Here is a 14,193-nt window from a genome sequence, read left to right as displayed (position 1 = left end):
TGTATTATAATCTTTGGGGATGTGAGTAAAATTATGTGAATGAGTGTTATTGCTCATGTTCATTTTAGTGAGTAATGTAGAGAAGTAATGACAACTAAAAGTAAATAGATAAAGATTGAAAAGAAATGAAAAAGAAAGTGAAAGATACATATAATATGGGAAATGTGTATATAGAAAAATAACTGCCTGAAGTAGAGCAACTGGTATGGCCCAGCAAGTTCCACAATATATTTGCAAATTGTGTTCTAATACATTAATATCCAGTAGGCAAATACATACTCTGCATTTACCAGGCTCAAGACTTGTATTTAGTAACGTTTTTAGGGGTGCACTTACCTTTGTAAGTGGTACATGGTCCTCATTTGTGTGCTGTTTTTAAATACTATTTCAGTGTGGAAAACCTATTGCTTAATACTGTAAGTACGATGTTTTAGATCTTGAATCATCTTATTGCCTTTCCTTGGTTGATTAGTTAAGTCACAAAGTTAAGGTTTTCTACTATTTTGAATGAACTATCGGGTCATTGAAGGTCAGCACAAATTTTTGAAGTACTGTAGGGATCAGCCTGTTTTGCAAATTGATGCAAACTGGTCTCTTCAGTGTAATATATTAGTTCTTACCCATTACCTCAAATGAGTTTGCTATATGGTATTAACATTTTCTCATTATTGTGGATAAATTGTATTTTCTATGAGGGTAATTTTGTTTTAGTATTTCTTGTATATATGAAATTATTATTTTTTCCCCCTTTCCATCTTTAGGAAACCGAGTGCAAGACTGAATATGATAATTGAAGTGACAACAGCAAATTCATTCCATGGTTTCTTGCCTACCTTTGTTCGATCCTGTGTTAGCACGTTATTGTCAGACCCTCAACTAAATCGCCCAAAATGTCCATTTCCTCTTCCACTCGCAACAGCACTTTTCAGTTTCCTTTACCATTTGGCAAGTTATGATGCTGGAGGTGAGGCACTAGTTAGCTCTGGCATGATGGAATGCTTGCTGAGAGTAATACACTGGCATGGAAGAGAGTTAGAACATATCACAGTAAGTACTTTTTAAATTTATTTATTGACAGATGTGACAGTGTTATGTGATTCATTGTAGTGGTTTCTTTTAAGTTTTCCTGAGTGTCTTCCTTCATATTTTTATGTGGCAATCCTTTAAATGTATTGTAAAGTGCTTAATGAAGTATTCTTTTCCAATCTAAAAATAAGAGATTCTTGTAAGGAGGGGCTGAAGTCATAGAAGGGGAAAGGATAAGGTTTAAGTGAACATGGAAGGGGAGGGATAATGGTTATTGGTAAAAGATGGTGTGTGCTTTCATAAAAGGGAAAGGAAGGCTGCAAATAAATTACTTGTATTTGGACTAGATGAAAAATCACAATTTAAAACAAAAAATAAAAATAAAAAATATTGTGGTGCCTGTACTTAAAAGACTTTGTGAAGTTCCTCAGACAGGTCAAGATTATGTTATTTAGTATTTGACCTGTGTGGACATATCACGGTTAGTAAACATATAATGTGATGCCAAGAAACACAGATACAGGTAATGTAGAACTTTCATCTTCCTGACCTAAGTAGTGAATTGTTCATTACTTTATTAAATAAAGCAATAGTTAAAACTGTATCAAATATTTCCTATTACTGGTGTGAAACTGTTATCTGTGAATGCCACTCGTGACACACCTGTTTAAATAAGTTGTGGAACGTGTGAGGCTCCCCCCAGGAAGTTTTGAAAACCTCACGATGGTATTGTTCTGGTATGTAGGGCCTTTGCTTCCCTTTCACTACGTCACACGAAATTCTGTCAGGCACATTTGGGGCTGACAGTCACCTGAACTGCATAGCTGTCCTCTGCTCTTATATAATTATTGGTTTCTCCATGTATGACAGTGCAAGAGAGGATCTTCTTGTTGCTCTGACACTAACTCTTCCATTGAATGGAGTTTGATTTGGCACAGTTTAGAGATGTGCGATCTAATGACCATGTTGTCTTTTCCTCTTATGTGACACACATCCATTGTGGACTGTGTGATGTACTCCAACTGCTGCACTGACTTCATGAATTGAGATCTGTGTCTAGCTGAAAGATAGCTACTAATGGCTTGTGGTCTCTTTGACAGATGGGTGGAAGTGCTACATAGCTAAGTGAATAGCAAGCAACCAGCAGTCAGTAGCACTCCATTTTTCCTGCTGTTAAGTTAGAGGGAAATGTGAGCAGCTGCCATTTGCCATCAGCTTTCTGCTGTACAACTGCTTTTGGCTTGCATCTACTGTAAGTGCCAAGGAGCACTCAGCCTTTGATTTCCTAGTGGCACTGCTTGTAATAGATTTTCCTTAGGTAATGGAAAGCTGCTTCAGTATCTGTACTCCATGGTATTTGTCAGCAAGTATTGTTTTGAGTGGCTCTAGGGCAGACCTAGTTTAGGCAATTAATGTTGGTAATAGTTCAGCATGGCTAGGAATCTGCGAAGCCTCTTGTGAGTTGTGCAAAGGGGCTTCGACCTGCTCAGGTAATAGTGACAGGCCCAACTTTATCTTGCCAGTAATTGTACTGTACTCCTTGTAGATGGTGGAAAAGCTGCAGCAGGTGTTCGTAGTAGTCTCTACTTCAGTAGCATGTCAATGTTGCCCATATGACGAGATTTGAATGGTAATTCTTGAGGCACTTGTTTATGTAACTTTGCTAAGTTTGGCATGTTTCTTAGGTCACATAGCATAAAATTGTAATCAAACAAGTTCAGTAGTGTGATCACTGCTGGTTTTTTTATGTCCATTGAAGCAGTGAGAATTTTGGAAAACTTGTGTGCGCACTGAAGTGTGTGTCAGTCTGAAGCTCGTCACCTGATAAAGGGTCCTGCATGAACAGTCAGTGTGATTGGCTGACTGCAAGCAATGTGGTAGTTGCAAATCTTGATGCCATGCACTGATCAGGTGCATATGGTGTTCCTGACAAATGTTAGCACCCTTTAACATCCATCATTGAAGTTTGCATTGCGCCACAGTGACAGTGCAAAAGTTGGCTGTAACTTTACAAAGCCATAATACTCGTAAAGATTGTTCAGACAGACATTTATCACATACTCGTGTACACAAGGCTTTGAGTACTTGTGACAGAGACTTGTCACCCATATTTTCTTCTGAGAAAACTTCTTGTAATTGCATCTCTAGTGGAAATGTGTAACATTGTATGAGAACTTTGCTTAGCACAGTGTGACTTTGTTATGACAAGATTTCTTTTATTTCTTCTATGACTTCTAAATCCAGATGTGAAACCACTATCTTAAATTTATCAACATTATTGGACATGCTATGCTTCTGAAATATGCATCCATCCTGTGAAATGCAGCTGAGATCGCATTGCCAGAACACAGGAAGTTCTACATTTCCATGTCTCCTATATGTACTCCCATCTTGTGCATTTTTATCTATCATCTCATATTGTGATGAATTAATAGTTGTGGACTGTGATTGTGGATTGAGCAGTAAGTATTGTTTAATCTCAATCCCACATTCTAGTGTTCGTTGATAAATCCATTATTCCCCACAATATCTGGTCACACTATTATCTTTAGTTTTTCTTTTTTGGGGTCGCCTCATAAAATAACAGCTCAGTTATTTGACAGCTAATGTGTATTTGTACTCGGATAAGAATAAAAACAGAACAAGAGTAAAGAACTGTATCTGAGTTGAGTGTGACAAAGATACTTCTGTATAGTCAGTGATAGGTTCACTCACTCATTGTGGCAAAGTGTCAGCCCAGGTCTATTTTGTTTCTATTTTTGGAGTAGATCAATTACAGCACTGTTCCAGTTTGGTGCCATGGTTTTCATTGATCTGTAAACAATTTAATGATTAAAATTTTTTTTTCATATACTTTGCCAACAGGGTTAACCATTTCAGCTAGCACCTCCCACCCAACAAAAAAAGGGGGGGGGGGGGAGATGCCGTTTCTTTTTTCATAACTGGAATATCTTTATACACCTCAACCCATTTTGAATGTAATTATTTTTTATTATTTGCTGGCTGTATTTTGTTCCCAACTGATTCCTTAATTTAAAAAAACCTTGGATTGCCTTTATAGCTTGTGGTCTGTCAATTATTGTTCCTTCAGTCATCTTAATTGTTGAAATTTGGTTTTCATGCAACCCAAGTTACTCCAGTGTTTCTTCGTGCTCTTATAGTTTCCAGTTGTTTCTCTTACCATATTTTCAGTGTGTCTTTTCACATCCACTTGGAAATACCTGATTAGTTTTCTTTAATTCAGCTTGTTCCTGTTATCATTAGCTTGAAACCTGTAACTTTCTCTTTATTAGCTGCCTTTTTTTCTCTCTTCATAGCTGTGATTTCATTTCCTGTATGACAGCTATAGTCTTTTGATACTGTATCACAGTGTTTGGGCAAATAAGAGTTCTCCCTAGAGTTAGATTACTGTTGCTAATCACTGCCCTATTACAGGAAATTCAAAACTTAGTAGAAACCCTTTATGTATTCGTTTGGAAAATACTGATGTTTGTAAAACAAGGCTGTAACAATGTAAAGTCCATTTTAATCCTCCTCTTTAGTTACATGATATTGAAAGATTTTAAGTCTGAAAAATACTTCAATCATTTGTTACTGTAGTACATTGAACCATTAAATCGCAGTAAATGTGAATCAAAAAATTACTGTGAATAAAGGACGTTGAGGGCAGTTGGTGTGAGATTACAGTTTATCACTTGTTCGCAAGGACGTTTCCAGAAATGTAGGTGTGGTAGACAGATAATGCAGTAAATGTAGCTAAACATTTTTCATTAATGTTGCAATTCCACTAGAAACAAATTATTATACTGTATGATCTATAGCTGTCCTGTTCGTCCTAACCGAGTACAATGAAAAATCAGTTATTACAGCTGTTCATTATGAGAGACAGCATACAACATTACCCTGCTGATTTTATCAAACCTTATGCAAGGTCCACACAAATAATGTTTCATAACAATGTTCCACATTGCCATATGACAACACTTCAAAGTTAACTTGACTTGATTAGTATACCTAATATCTGTAATGCTTCCAAAACCAGTATGCCCTTTATCATTAATCACACTTAATAAGTGTAAGCACGTTTTGAATGACTATCACAAATCACTTACTTTGTTAGTGTTTGCACACATAAATAGTCACTGCCACATTGTACAGGAAATGTGGTACTTCCCCACTGCAGTATTATTTCAGTTAAAACATTCACACATTTATTCAGCATTGTAACGTTCTGGGTATGAACGACTAGACACATTATCTGTAAATAATTTTTTTTAAAGTATCTTCTATGCAAAATCACAACCAGTGGATTTCTTTTGGATATTACATAATGAATCATAGAGGAAAGATCTCACTTTTACCTTAGAATCAACTGCCTAATTAGACAATGAGCAGTTGATCTTTGATCAGATAGTTTTACCATGTCTCTAAATATCTTCAAATTCATACTCGTGCTCCCCTTCATCAAGATTAGAAGTATTACTCATTAATGTCGAATCTATTTTAGAAATACAGCTGTGCTTAGTCATCATGTTGTGATCATTTTCTACCAACAATTTCCTTTCCAATGCTGTAGATAAAATTGGACATGTAAATTCATGCAGCTGAAAGTTATTGTAGCCTAGTTCTATCACTGGATAGCATTCTGACATGCCAAAATGTGATCATAATATGTAACTGATAGCATGTTATTTGTGTCAAATCTTTCAAAAAATGAACAAGACAGAAGTTTTACAATATAAAAATGCTGTCGCCCCTTCCCCCATTCTCCATTATTGACTTCTGATTATTAAGTTAAATGGACATATACTGTGAGATATCCTTGAATGTACCAAATAATTGATTTTTAATCACTATAAATATTTTTAAGATTATCTTAAAACGAATACATGTACTCCTTTTCCTTTCCTTGCAGTTTGTTACAAGAGCTGTGCGAGTTATTGATCTTATCACAAACATTGACATGCAAAGCTTTCAAGCTCATGGAGGCCTTTCCAGTTTCATAAGTAGACTTGAGGTTAGTATTACTAGAACTGAATTGTATGTTTAAAATTTTTTAACTGTAATATTTATTGTATTTCTTTAACAATTCTGATTTTTTTTCAGGTTGAAGTGAATGCTTGTAGGAGAGATCAGCCTTTTGTGATCAAAACAAATGACATACTGGCCTGCTATCAGCCTCAGCATCTAACATTCAATGTTAATGCACAGTCTGGTCAACCAAGTTGCAGTGCCGACAGTGAACATGTGATGGAAGTGGACACAGACAAAACTCGGGGTGATTTGAATAAAAGTGAGATGTCACAAGAAATTAGGGAAAGCCATAGGCCAATCAGCACAAATGACCCCAAATCAGTGAAAACCTGTCTTCCACAGCGAGCTGCTTTGTTGAAATCCATGTTGAATTTTCTGAAGAAGGCCATTCAAGACACGTCATTTTCAGATAGTGTGAGGAATGTAATGGCTGGATCCTTGCCATCGAGTCTGAGACACATAATAAGCAATGCAGAGTATTACGGTGCTTCACTCTTTCTTCTTGCAACAGATGTTGTTACAGTGTATGTTTTTCAGGAACCATCATTTCTTTGTACTCTGCAAGATGATGGCCTGACATATGTTATTATGAATGCCCTTATAGTGAAAGATGTGAGTATATATTGTAATGTTTTATATGGCTCAATGTTTTATGTTGTTCTTATAATAATGTTTCATGTAAAACCTCTTGTACCTTTGCCTTCCCCTCTCTCCCCTCCCCCTCCCGCCCTTTCTCTGCCTCCCCTGTATCTTCAGAAATCAAAACACACGGAATACTGCAGAACAACAACTAGAAAGTCTAAAAATTTTAGGACTGAACTTATTACAGGCATGATAATTATTTGGATGTACATTACTTTTCATGTGTTAGAGGTAATCCAACATGAAATGAGTGAAATGGATCCCATTTTTCAAGGTGTATGCAGTATGTCTTATGAGAAATACTTAAAATCATTGCCTTGAGATCCTGTTCTCGTATCTAGGTTGTAAAAGATTTAATTTCATTGGCAGCTGAAAGAAACAATCATTAACAGTACTGCATAATAACTGAATGGGTGTTACTGTAATTGTGGTTTAGTGAATGGTACTGACACAAAGTGTGGTTATTTGCATTTGTTAGTGTAAAGACCAGTTCTTGCAGATGAAAAAAGTATTTTAAAACCACATATTGCCCATGACTAAGACACACAGATGGATAGACAGATTTCACATACCATCACAGTTAATTCTTGTTGTCGATATGAACATGGAACTCGCACATACTCCATGAAAGTAAAAGAAAACCCTTTGGCTTTATTGACATTCCCTTGTATTACACCATGAAACCATCAGTGATGGTAAACAGTGGTAAATATTATTTTAATGTTTTTAATGTATCTGACAAAAGGCACCTATACAGTCACTTTGGAAGAACCACAATATTATTTTCTTGATTGTTTTTAGAAAGATGTACCTCAGTCTCCCCCCAAAACTCAGAAAATCAGCACAGCTTTACTGATTACCACATACAGGGTGGTCCATTGATAGTGACTGGGCCAAATATCTCATGAAATAAGCATCAAATGAAAAAACTACAAAGAACGAAACTCGTCTAGCTTGAAGGGGGAAACCAGATGGCGCTAAGGTTGGCCCGCTAGATGGTGCTGCCATAGGTCAAACGGATATCAACTGCATTTTTAAAAATAGGAACCCCCATATTTAATTACATATTCGTGTAGAATGTAAAGAAATATGATTGTGTTAGTTGAGCCACTTTTTTCGCTTTGTGATAGATGGTGCTGCAATAGTCACAAATGTATAAATACGTTACGTGGTATCACGTAACATTCCGCCAGTGCGGACGGTATTTGCTTTGTGATACTTCACCCATGTTAAAATGGACCGTTTACCAATTGCGGAAAAGGTCGATATCGTGTTGATGTATGCCTATTGTGATCAAAATGCCCAACGGGCGTGTGCTACGTATGCTGCTCGATATCCTGGATGACATCATCCAAGTGTACGGACCATTCGCCGGATAGTTACGTTATTTAAGGAAACGGGAAGTGTTCAACCACATGTGAAACATCAACCACAACCTGCAACAAATGATGCCCAAGTAGGTGTTTCAGCTGCTGTCGTGGCTAATCCACACATCAGTAGCAGACAAATTGCATGAGAATCGGGAATCTCAAAAACGTCCATGTTGAAAATGCTACATAAACATCGATTGCACCCGTACTATATTTCTATGCACCAGGAATTGCATGGCGCCGACTTTGAACATTGTGTACAGTTGTGCCACTGGGCATGAGAGAAATGTACGGGACGATGACAGATTTTTTGCACGTGTTCTATGTAGCAACGAAGCATCATTCACCAACAGCGGTAACGTAAATGGCATAATATGCACTATTATGCAATGGAGAATCCACGATGGCTGCGACAAGTGGAACATCAGCAACCTTGGCGGGTTAATGTATTGTGCGGCATTATGGGAGGAAGGATAATTGGCCCCCATTTTATCGATGGCAGTCTAAATGGTGCAATGTATGCTGATTTCCTATGCAATGTTCTATCGATGTTAGTACAAGATATTTCACTGCATGACAGAATGGCGATGTACTTCCAACATGATGGATGTCCAGCACATAGCTCACATTTGGTTGAAGCGGTATTGAATAGCATATTTCATGACAGGTGGATTGGTCATCAAAGCACGTTCACTGGATCTGACGCCCCCGGATTTCTTTCTGTGGGGAAAGTTGAAGGATACTTGCTATCGTGATCCACCAACACCACCTGACACGGTGCGTCAGCGCATTGTCAATGCATATGCGAACATTACGGAAGGCGAACTACTCGCTGTTGAGAGGAATGTCATTACACATATTGCCAAATGCATTGAGGTTGACGGACATCATTTTGAGCATGTATTGCATTAATGTGGTATTTACAGGTAATCACGCTGTATTGGCATGTGTTCTCAGAAATGATAAGTTCACAAAGGTACATGTAGCACATTGGAACAACTGAAATAAAATGTTCAAACGTACCTACGTTTTGTATTTTAATTTAAAAAACCTACCTGTTACCAACTGTTTGTCTAAAATAATGAGCCATGTGTTTGTGACTATTATAGTGCCATCTATCACAAAGCAAAAAATGTGCTCCAACTAATTCATATTTCTTTACGTACTACATGAATATGTAACAAAAAATTGGGGTTCCTATTTTAAAAAACGCAGTTGACATGTTTGACCTATGGCAGTACCATCTAGTGGGCCAACCATAGCGCCATCTGGTTTCCCCCTTCAAGCTAGAAAAGTTTCGTTCTGTGTAGTTTTTTTGTTTGATGCTTATGTCGTGAAATATTTGGCCCAGTCACGATCAATGGGGCACCCTGTGTATGATGAACTTCCTGCGTTAGAAATGGTCTTTCTTAATCGACTTCCCCCCCCCCCCCCCCCACCCCCCCCCCCCCACCCCGCAAGTTTTTCATCCTATTGCCTACATAACAAGAGGTTCTTAATGTATAACAAGATAAACAAATAAGCCGGTATAGATCTTTGTTAAATGTCCTTTGTAATTATTTCCAAATAGTTAGGATACTTTCCGTATCTTTTGCTTAGAAAGAAGCAGGCAAATCCATAAAAGAAACTGTACCATTATCATACTTCCAACAATAAAACATAAATAAATTGTGAAAATTAATGAATTTTTCCTTCATAAATTTTACACATGGATCAAAGCATATGTAAATGGGTGTGTATTGGGAGATCACAATGAGATAGTCACCAAATGTATGCAACATTCATTGGTCTTCCAGTGCATTGACATATCTTAACCATTTCACAAATGAAGACAGGCTTTGTTACTCATCACTTCATGGGCCAGAGTGGCAAGACAGCCCAACTTCATAGCTTTGCAATCATCACTTATTTGTTCACATTGTCAAATGTCTGCCAGGGTTAATGTATTGAAGACACTACAATCTAGTAGTCGTCCACGGCTACCTCTTTTGACCAGTTGGCTGCACCAGTAAGCCTCGCTGATTAACAACTCATTAGGAAGCTATCTGCTATGTCATTTTAGGAATAAAAATGTTTATGAACTTCAGTGATATCCCATAGGAGGCTTTCTAAAAAGGTGTACAAGTCATCTCAAGTGAAATCATAAAGCTTATCACCTGCAGTTCTGGTACCTTCAGAATGAGAAAATTTTTTGTAATGTGTACCCTCTGAGTGGTGGTAAGGTACATAGCCTTCATTTTTCATAAAGTATAAACTCACCTGAGCAGTACAGTAGGTATTGGCAAGATATTGCGCAAAATATGTTCTATATGCCAAGATCAGGTGGGTTAGTGCAAAGATCGAAATGACTTTCTTGGATGTTTCTTCAGAGGTCACCCCGCCAACTTAACATGGCGAACCATTTTAGCAGAGGGGAGGAAAACAGAATACAGGATGTTAGTTTCCCAGTTTCTCATGCTGTGTATCTGCTCTGTCATTATTTCTGTGTGGTTGGTGAAGCCTTGGCTGTTGTGTCTTGAACGTATTGTAGTGTTATGTCCTGTGCCAGGATCATGTTGTTAATAGGAGGTCGAGCGAAGAGCAAAGGTAAGTGCTTTTGTGGGGTGCTAGAGAAATATCATTCAATTAACCATCATTTGTTGGTGAGCATTTTACTATCATCATCTTCTTGGCACTGCCTAGCAGTGACCGTACTGAAATGGCATGTCAGTGCTGGAAGAGGAACTTTCTGAGTGCAGGTCCTTGTGTTGCCTGTGGTCAGGCTGTGGTGTGCATGAGGGTGCAGCAGTCGTGTCACTGTGGACATATATTGGAGCCTCAGTCCTCTCAATGAATGAGGTTGCACTTAGACTCATACTCAGAATACTGCACAGCTCTGTAGTTGGTTGTCGAGGTGGCACAAGGGCGGAAGACACATCAGCTGCAGAAAGCATTGCCTGAGTGGTGGTCCCAGCATACAGCTGATAAGGTGATATGTGTACCACCCCTGTAGCGATGACACAGGCACCCAGTGCCCAAGTTGAATAGCTTGTGGATGGGCCGATCGATTCTTCATCCATAGAAGATAGGACCCATCCCCACCCTCAGTCAGTGACTGCTGTGACCGGCAGGATGTTGGCTTGAAGATCAGAAGTCGCCTCCAAGTCCAGATGGCTGTGGACTTGTAGCAGTAGACCGCAAGTTGGCAGACACTCCTTGAATCCACCAGAGCATGTGCAACTTAATAGAGCTGGTCTTCCATTGGTATCCATGTTGCAGATGGGATGGTCTACTCTGAGGATGAGCTTGACGAGGACGGAGATTTTATAGCACGCAATGATGTGATCTCCCACATTACAGACAGATCTCCTCTTGTTTTCTGAGCCTATCAGCACTGTAGGCTACTCCAGCACTTCACTTCCAGGTTTCAGAGTGTTTCCTAATGTGAAGTTTGCATCCTGAAAGTTATTCTTATGATGTCTCTAGTTGAAGTTACTACATGTAGCCTCATTAACGCTGCTCCACTCTGTTCTCAATGTGCTGAATTAGTTGTTCTTGGCTTCTGTCTTGCATAGTCTGATGAAATGATCTCGTTTGTTTGTACTTTTGGCCTCACATGTTGAAATTAGGTTATGACACTGTTGTGTAGCCAGCAAATGTGGCCCACTTAGTGACCTCTTTCCAACAAAATTTTATTCCTGTTGCTTGCTTGCTTGCTTGCTTGCTTACTTACTTACCTACTGTGCAACAGTAGTTTCTTGCAGCAAGTGATAAAACAATGTTAAGTCAGAAAGATGTAGGTAACTAAATTATTTTCTGGTTTAACAATAGCTCTCATTCTGTTCACATTGTTCAGACAAAGTTACTAATAAATAAAGCAGCAGTGTGTTTCATTGTGTTCTTTGAATGTTGTCATCTGCCCATAATCTATCCCATCTAATATAATTCATACTGTGTGACTTCAGGGAGTCCTTCTACACTAAAATATTACTAATTGAACTGATCTCATTTTCTTAGGTTCCAGCAACTAGAGAAGTTCTAGGGTCACTTCCAAATATTTTTAGTGCTTTGTGTCTGAATGGACGTGGGTTGGAAGCATTTATGCAGTACCTGCCTTTTCCAAGACTGTTCAAAATACTTATATCACCAACATACTTAGGAGCAATGAAAAGGCGAAAAAGTTCTGATCCAGCGACAGATACGCCTTGTAATTTGGGGAATGCTATGGATGAGCTTATAAGACATCAACCAACTCTCAAAGCTCCAGCAATAACTGCAGTAACAAAGGTATTGTATTAATAATCACGTTTCATGTTTAAATTCTACTCAGCATAAAATAGTGTTTTGTACTGATGTCTAGTGATAAATTGCTTTAACTACTATAATTTAGTGGTTTATTTCAGAGGTAAAATTGCATGTTCATGAGTGAGATCTCATTCATAAAATGGCATAATGTGGTGGAGATTTATAACCAGCAGATTTCTCTCCAGAAAGAATCTTTTATTGTACAACAGTGCATGCACTGTTTTGGAACTTCTTAGAAGATGGAAACTGTAGAGGAGCAGTACTCAAACTGCCATAGGCTGTGGTTGAGCTGTGTGTCTGCATCTCCTTTATTCCAGGACTGCAAGAGCACAATGATATGCAGGATAACTTCTATGAAGTTTGGACACTAGGGCAAAACTACTGTCTGAAGTGAAGCTGTGAGAACATCTAATAAATTGTTTCTGGGTAGCTCAGTCAGTGATACAATTGCCAATGAAAGTCAAGATTTCATGTTTTGAGTTCTGGTCCAGGGCACAGTTGTAAGCTGCTGAGAAGTTTTAAAGCAGAATGCTCAAATTACTAAATGGAGAATAAGACAGATATAGCCTGATTTTGGCATTTCGTTTGTTGGAACTTGCTTATTCATATGACTCACAGCCTAGCGACATTCTTCAGGAGCATCTTGCATGTTGAATGTCTAAAGTTCATCTGTATACTGTGGGTGACTGTGATAAGTGCATGTAGAGTATATTTTCTTAGTGGGTAGTGGTGGTGGTGGTGGTGGTGGTGATTGTCATTTTGATAGAGAAGAAATCCGTTGAACCCAGGGGCCAACATTGCTGTATTACTGTGGCAAGGTGTCACCAGATAATTCTGAGGCTGTTGGATAAGTTTAGAATTTAACCTAGAACATTGCTCATGGTATCAGCATACAGTTAAGGTATATATTTTATTGAACCTCACACAAACTATGGACCTTGCCATTGGTGGGGAGGCTTGCGTGCCTCAGCGATACAGATAGCTGTACTGTAAGTGCAACCACAACGGAGGGGTATCTGTTGAGAGGTCAGACAAACGTATGGTTCCTGAAGAGGGTCAGCAGCCTTTTCAGTAGTTGCAGGGGCAACAGTCTGGATGATTGACTGACCTGGCCTTGTAACATTAACCAAAATGGCCTTGCTGTGCTGGTACTGCGAATGGCTGAAAGAAAGGGGAAACTGCAGCCATAATTTTTCCCGAGGGCATGCAGCTTTATTGTAAGGTTAAATGATGAAGGCATCATCTTGGGTAAAATATTCCGGGGGTAAAATAGTCCCTCATTTGCATCTCCAGGTGGGGACTACTCAGGATGATGTCATTATCAGGAGAAAGAAAACTGGTGTTCTACATATTGGAGCGTGTAATGACAGATCCCTTAATCGGGTGGGTAGGTTAGAAAATTTAACTAGAGTAGTGGGTAGATTAAAGCTGGATGTAGTGGGAATTAGTGAAGTTCGGTGGCAGGAGGAACAAGACTTTTGGTTGGGTGAATACAGGGTTATAAATACAAAATCAAATAGGGGTAATGCAGGAGTAGGTTTAATAATAAATAAAAAAATAGGAGTGTGGGTAAGCTACTACAAACAGCAAGTGAAAACATTATTGTGGCCAAGATAGATATGAAGCCCACACCTACCACAGTAGTAAAAGTTCATATGCCAACTAGCTCAGCAGATGACGAAGAGATTGAAGAAATGTATGATGTGATAAAAGAAATTATTCAGATAGTGAAGGGAGATGAAAATTTAATGAGAAAGGGGGACTGGAATTCAATAGTAGGAAAAGGAAGAGGAGGAATAGTAGTAGGTGGATGTGGAATTGGGGTAAGAAATGAAGG

The 14,193-nt window shown here is 38.5% G+C and overlaps 1 protein-coding gene across 1 annotated transcript in view; it reads left to right on the top strand.

The window, feature by feature from the left end:
• Window positions 1-14,193, top strand: part of LOC124554679 (E3 ubiquitin-protein ligase HUWE1) — a 350,828-nt gene that overhangs the window by 39,818 nt on the left and 296,817 nt on the right. Inside the window, exons 7-10 of the mRNA XM_047128297.1 lie at window positions 762-1,047; window positions 5,942-6,043; window positions 6,133-6,672; window positions 12,069-12,338. Coding sequence (XP_046984253.1) covers window positions 762-1,047; window positions 5,942-6,043; window positions 6,133-6,672; window positions 12,069-12,338 — 1,198 coding nt within the window. The remainder of the gene's footprint in view (window positions 1-761; window positions 1,048-5,941; window positions 6,044-6,132; window positions 6,673-12,068; window positions 12,339-14,193) is intronic.

This window comes from Schistocerca americana, chromosome X (genome assembly GCF_021461395.2).
Source record: "Schistocerca americana isolate TAMUIC-IGC-003095 chromosome X, iqSchAmer2.1, whole genome shotgun sequence".
In the NCBI taxonomy this organism is placed as follows: Eukaryota; Metazoa; Arthropoda; class Insecta; order Orthoptera; family Acrididae; genus Schistocerca; species Schistocerca americana.
The sequence above is the reverse complement of the archived record's forward strand: the minus strand, read 5'-3'. Positions and strand labels throughout refer to the sequence as shown.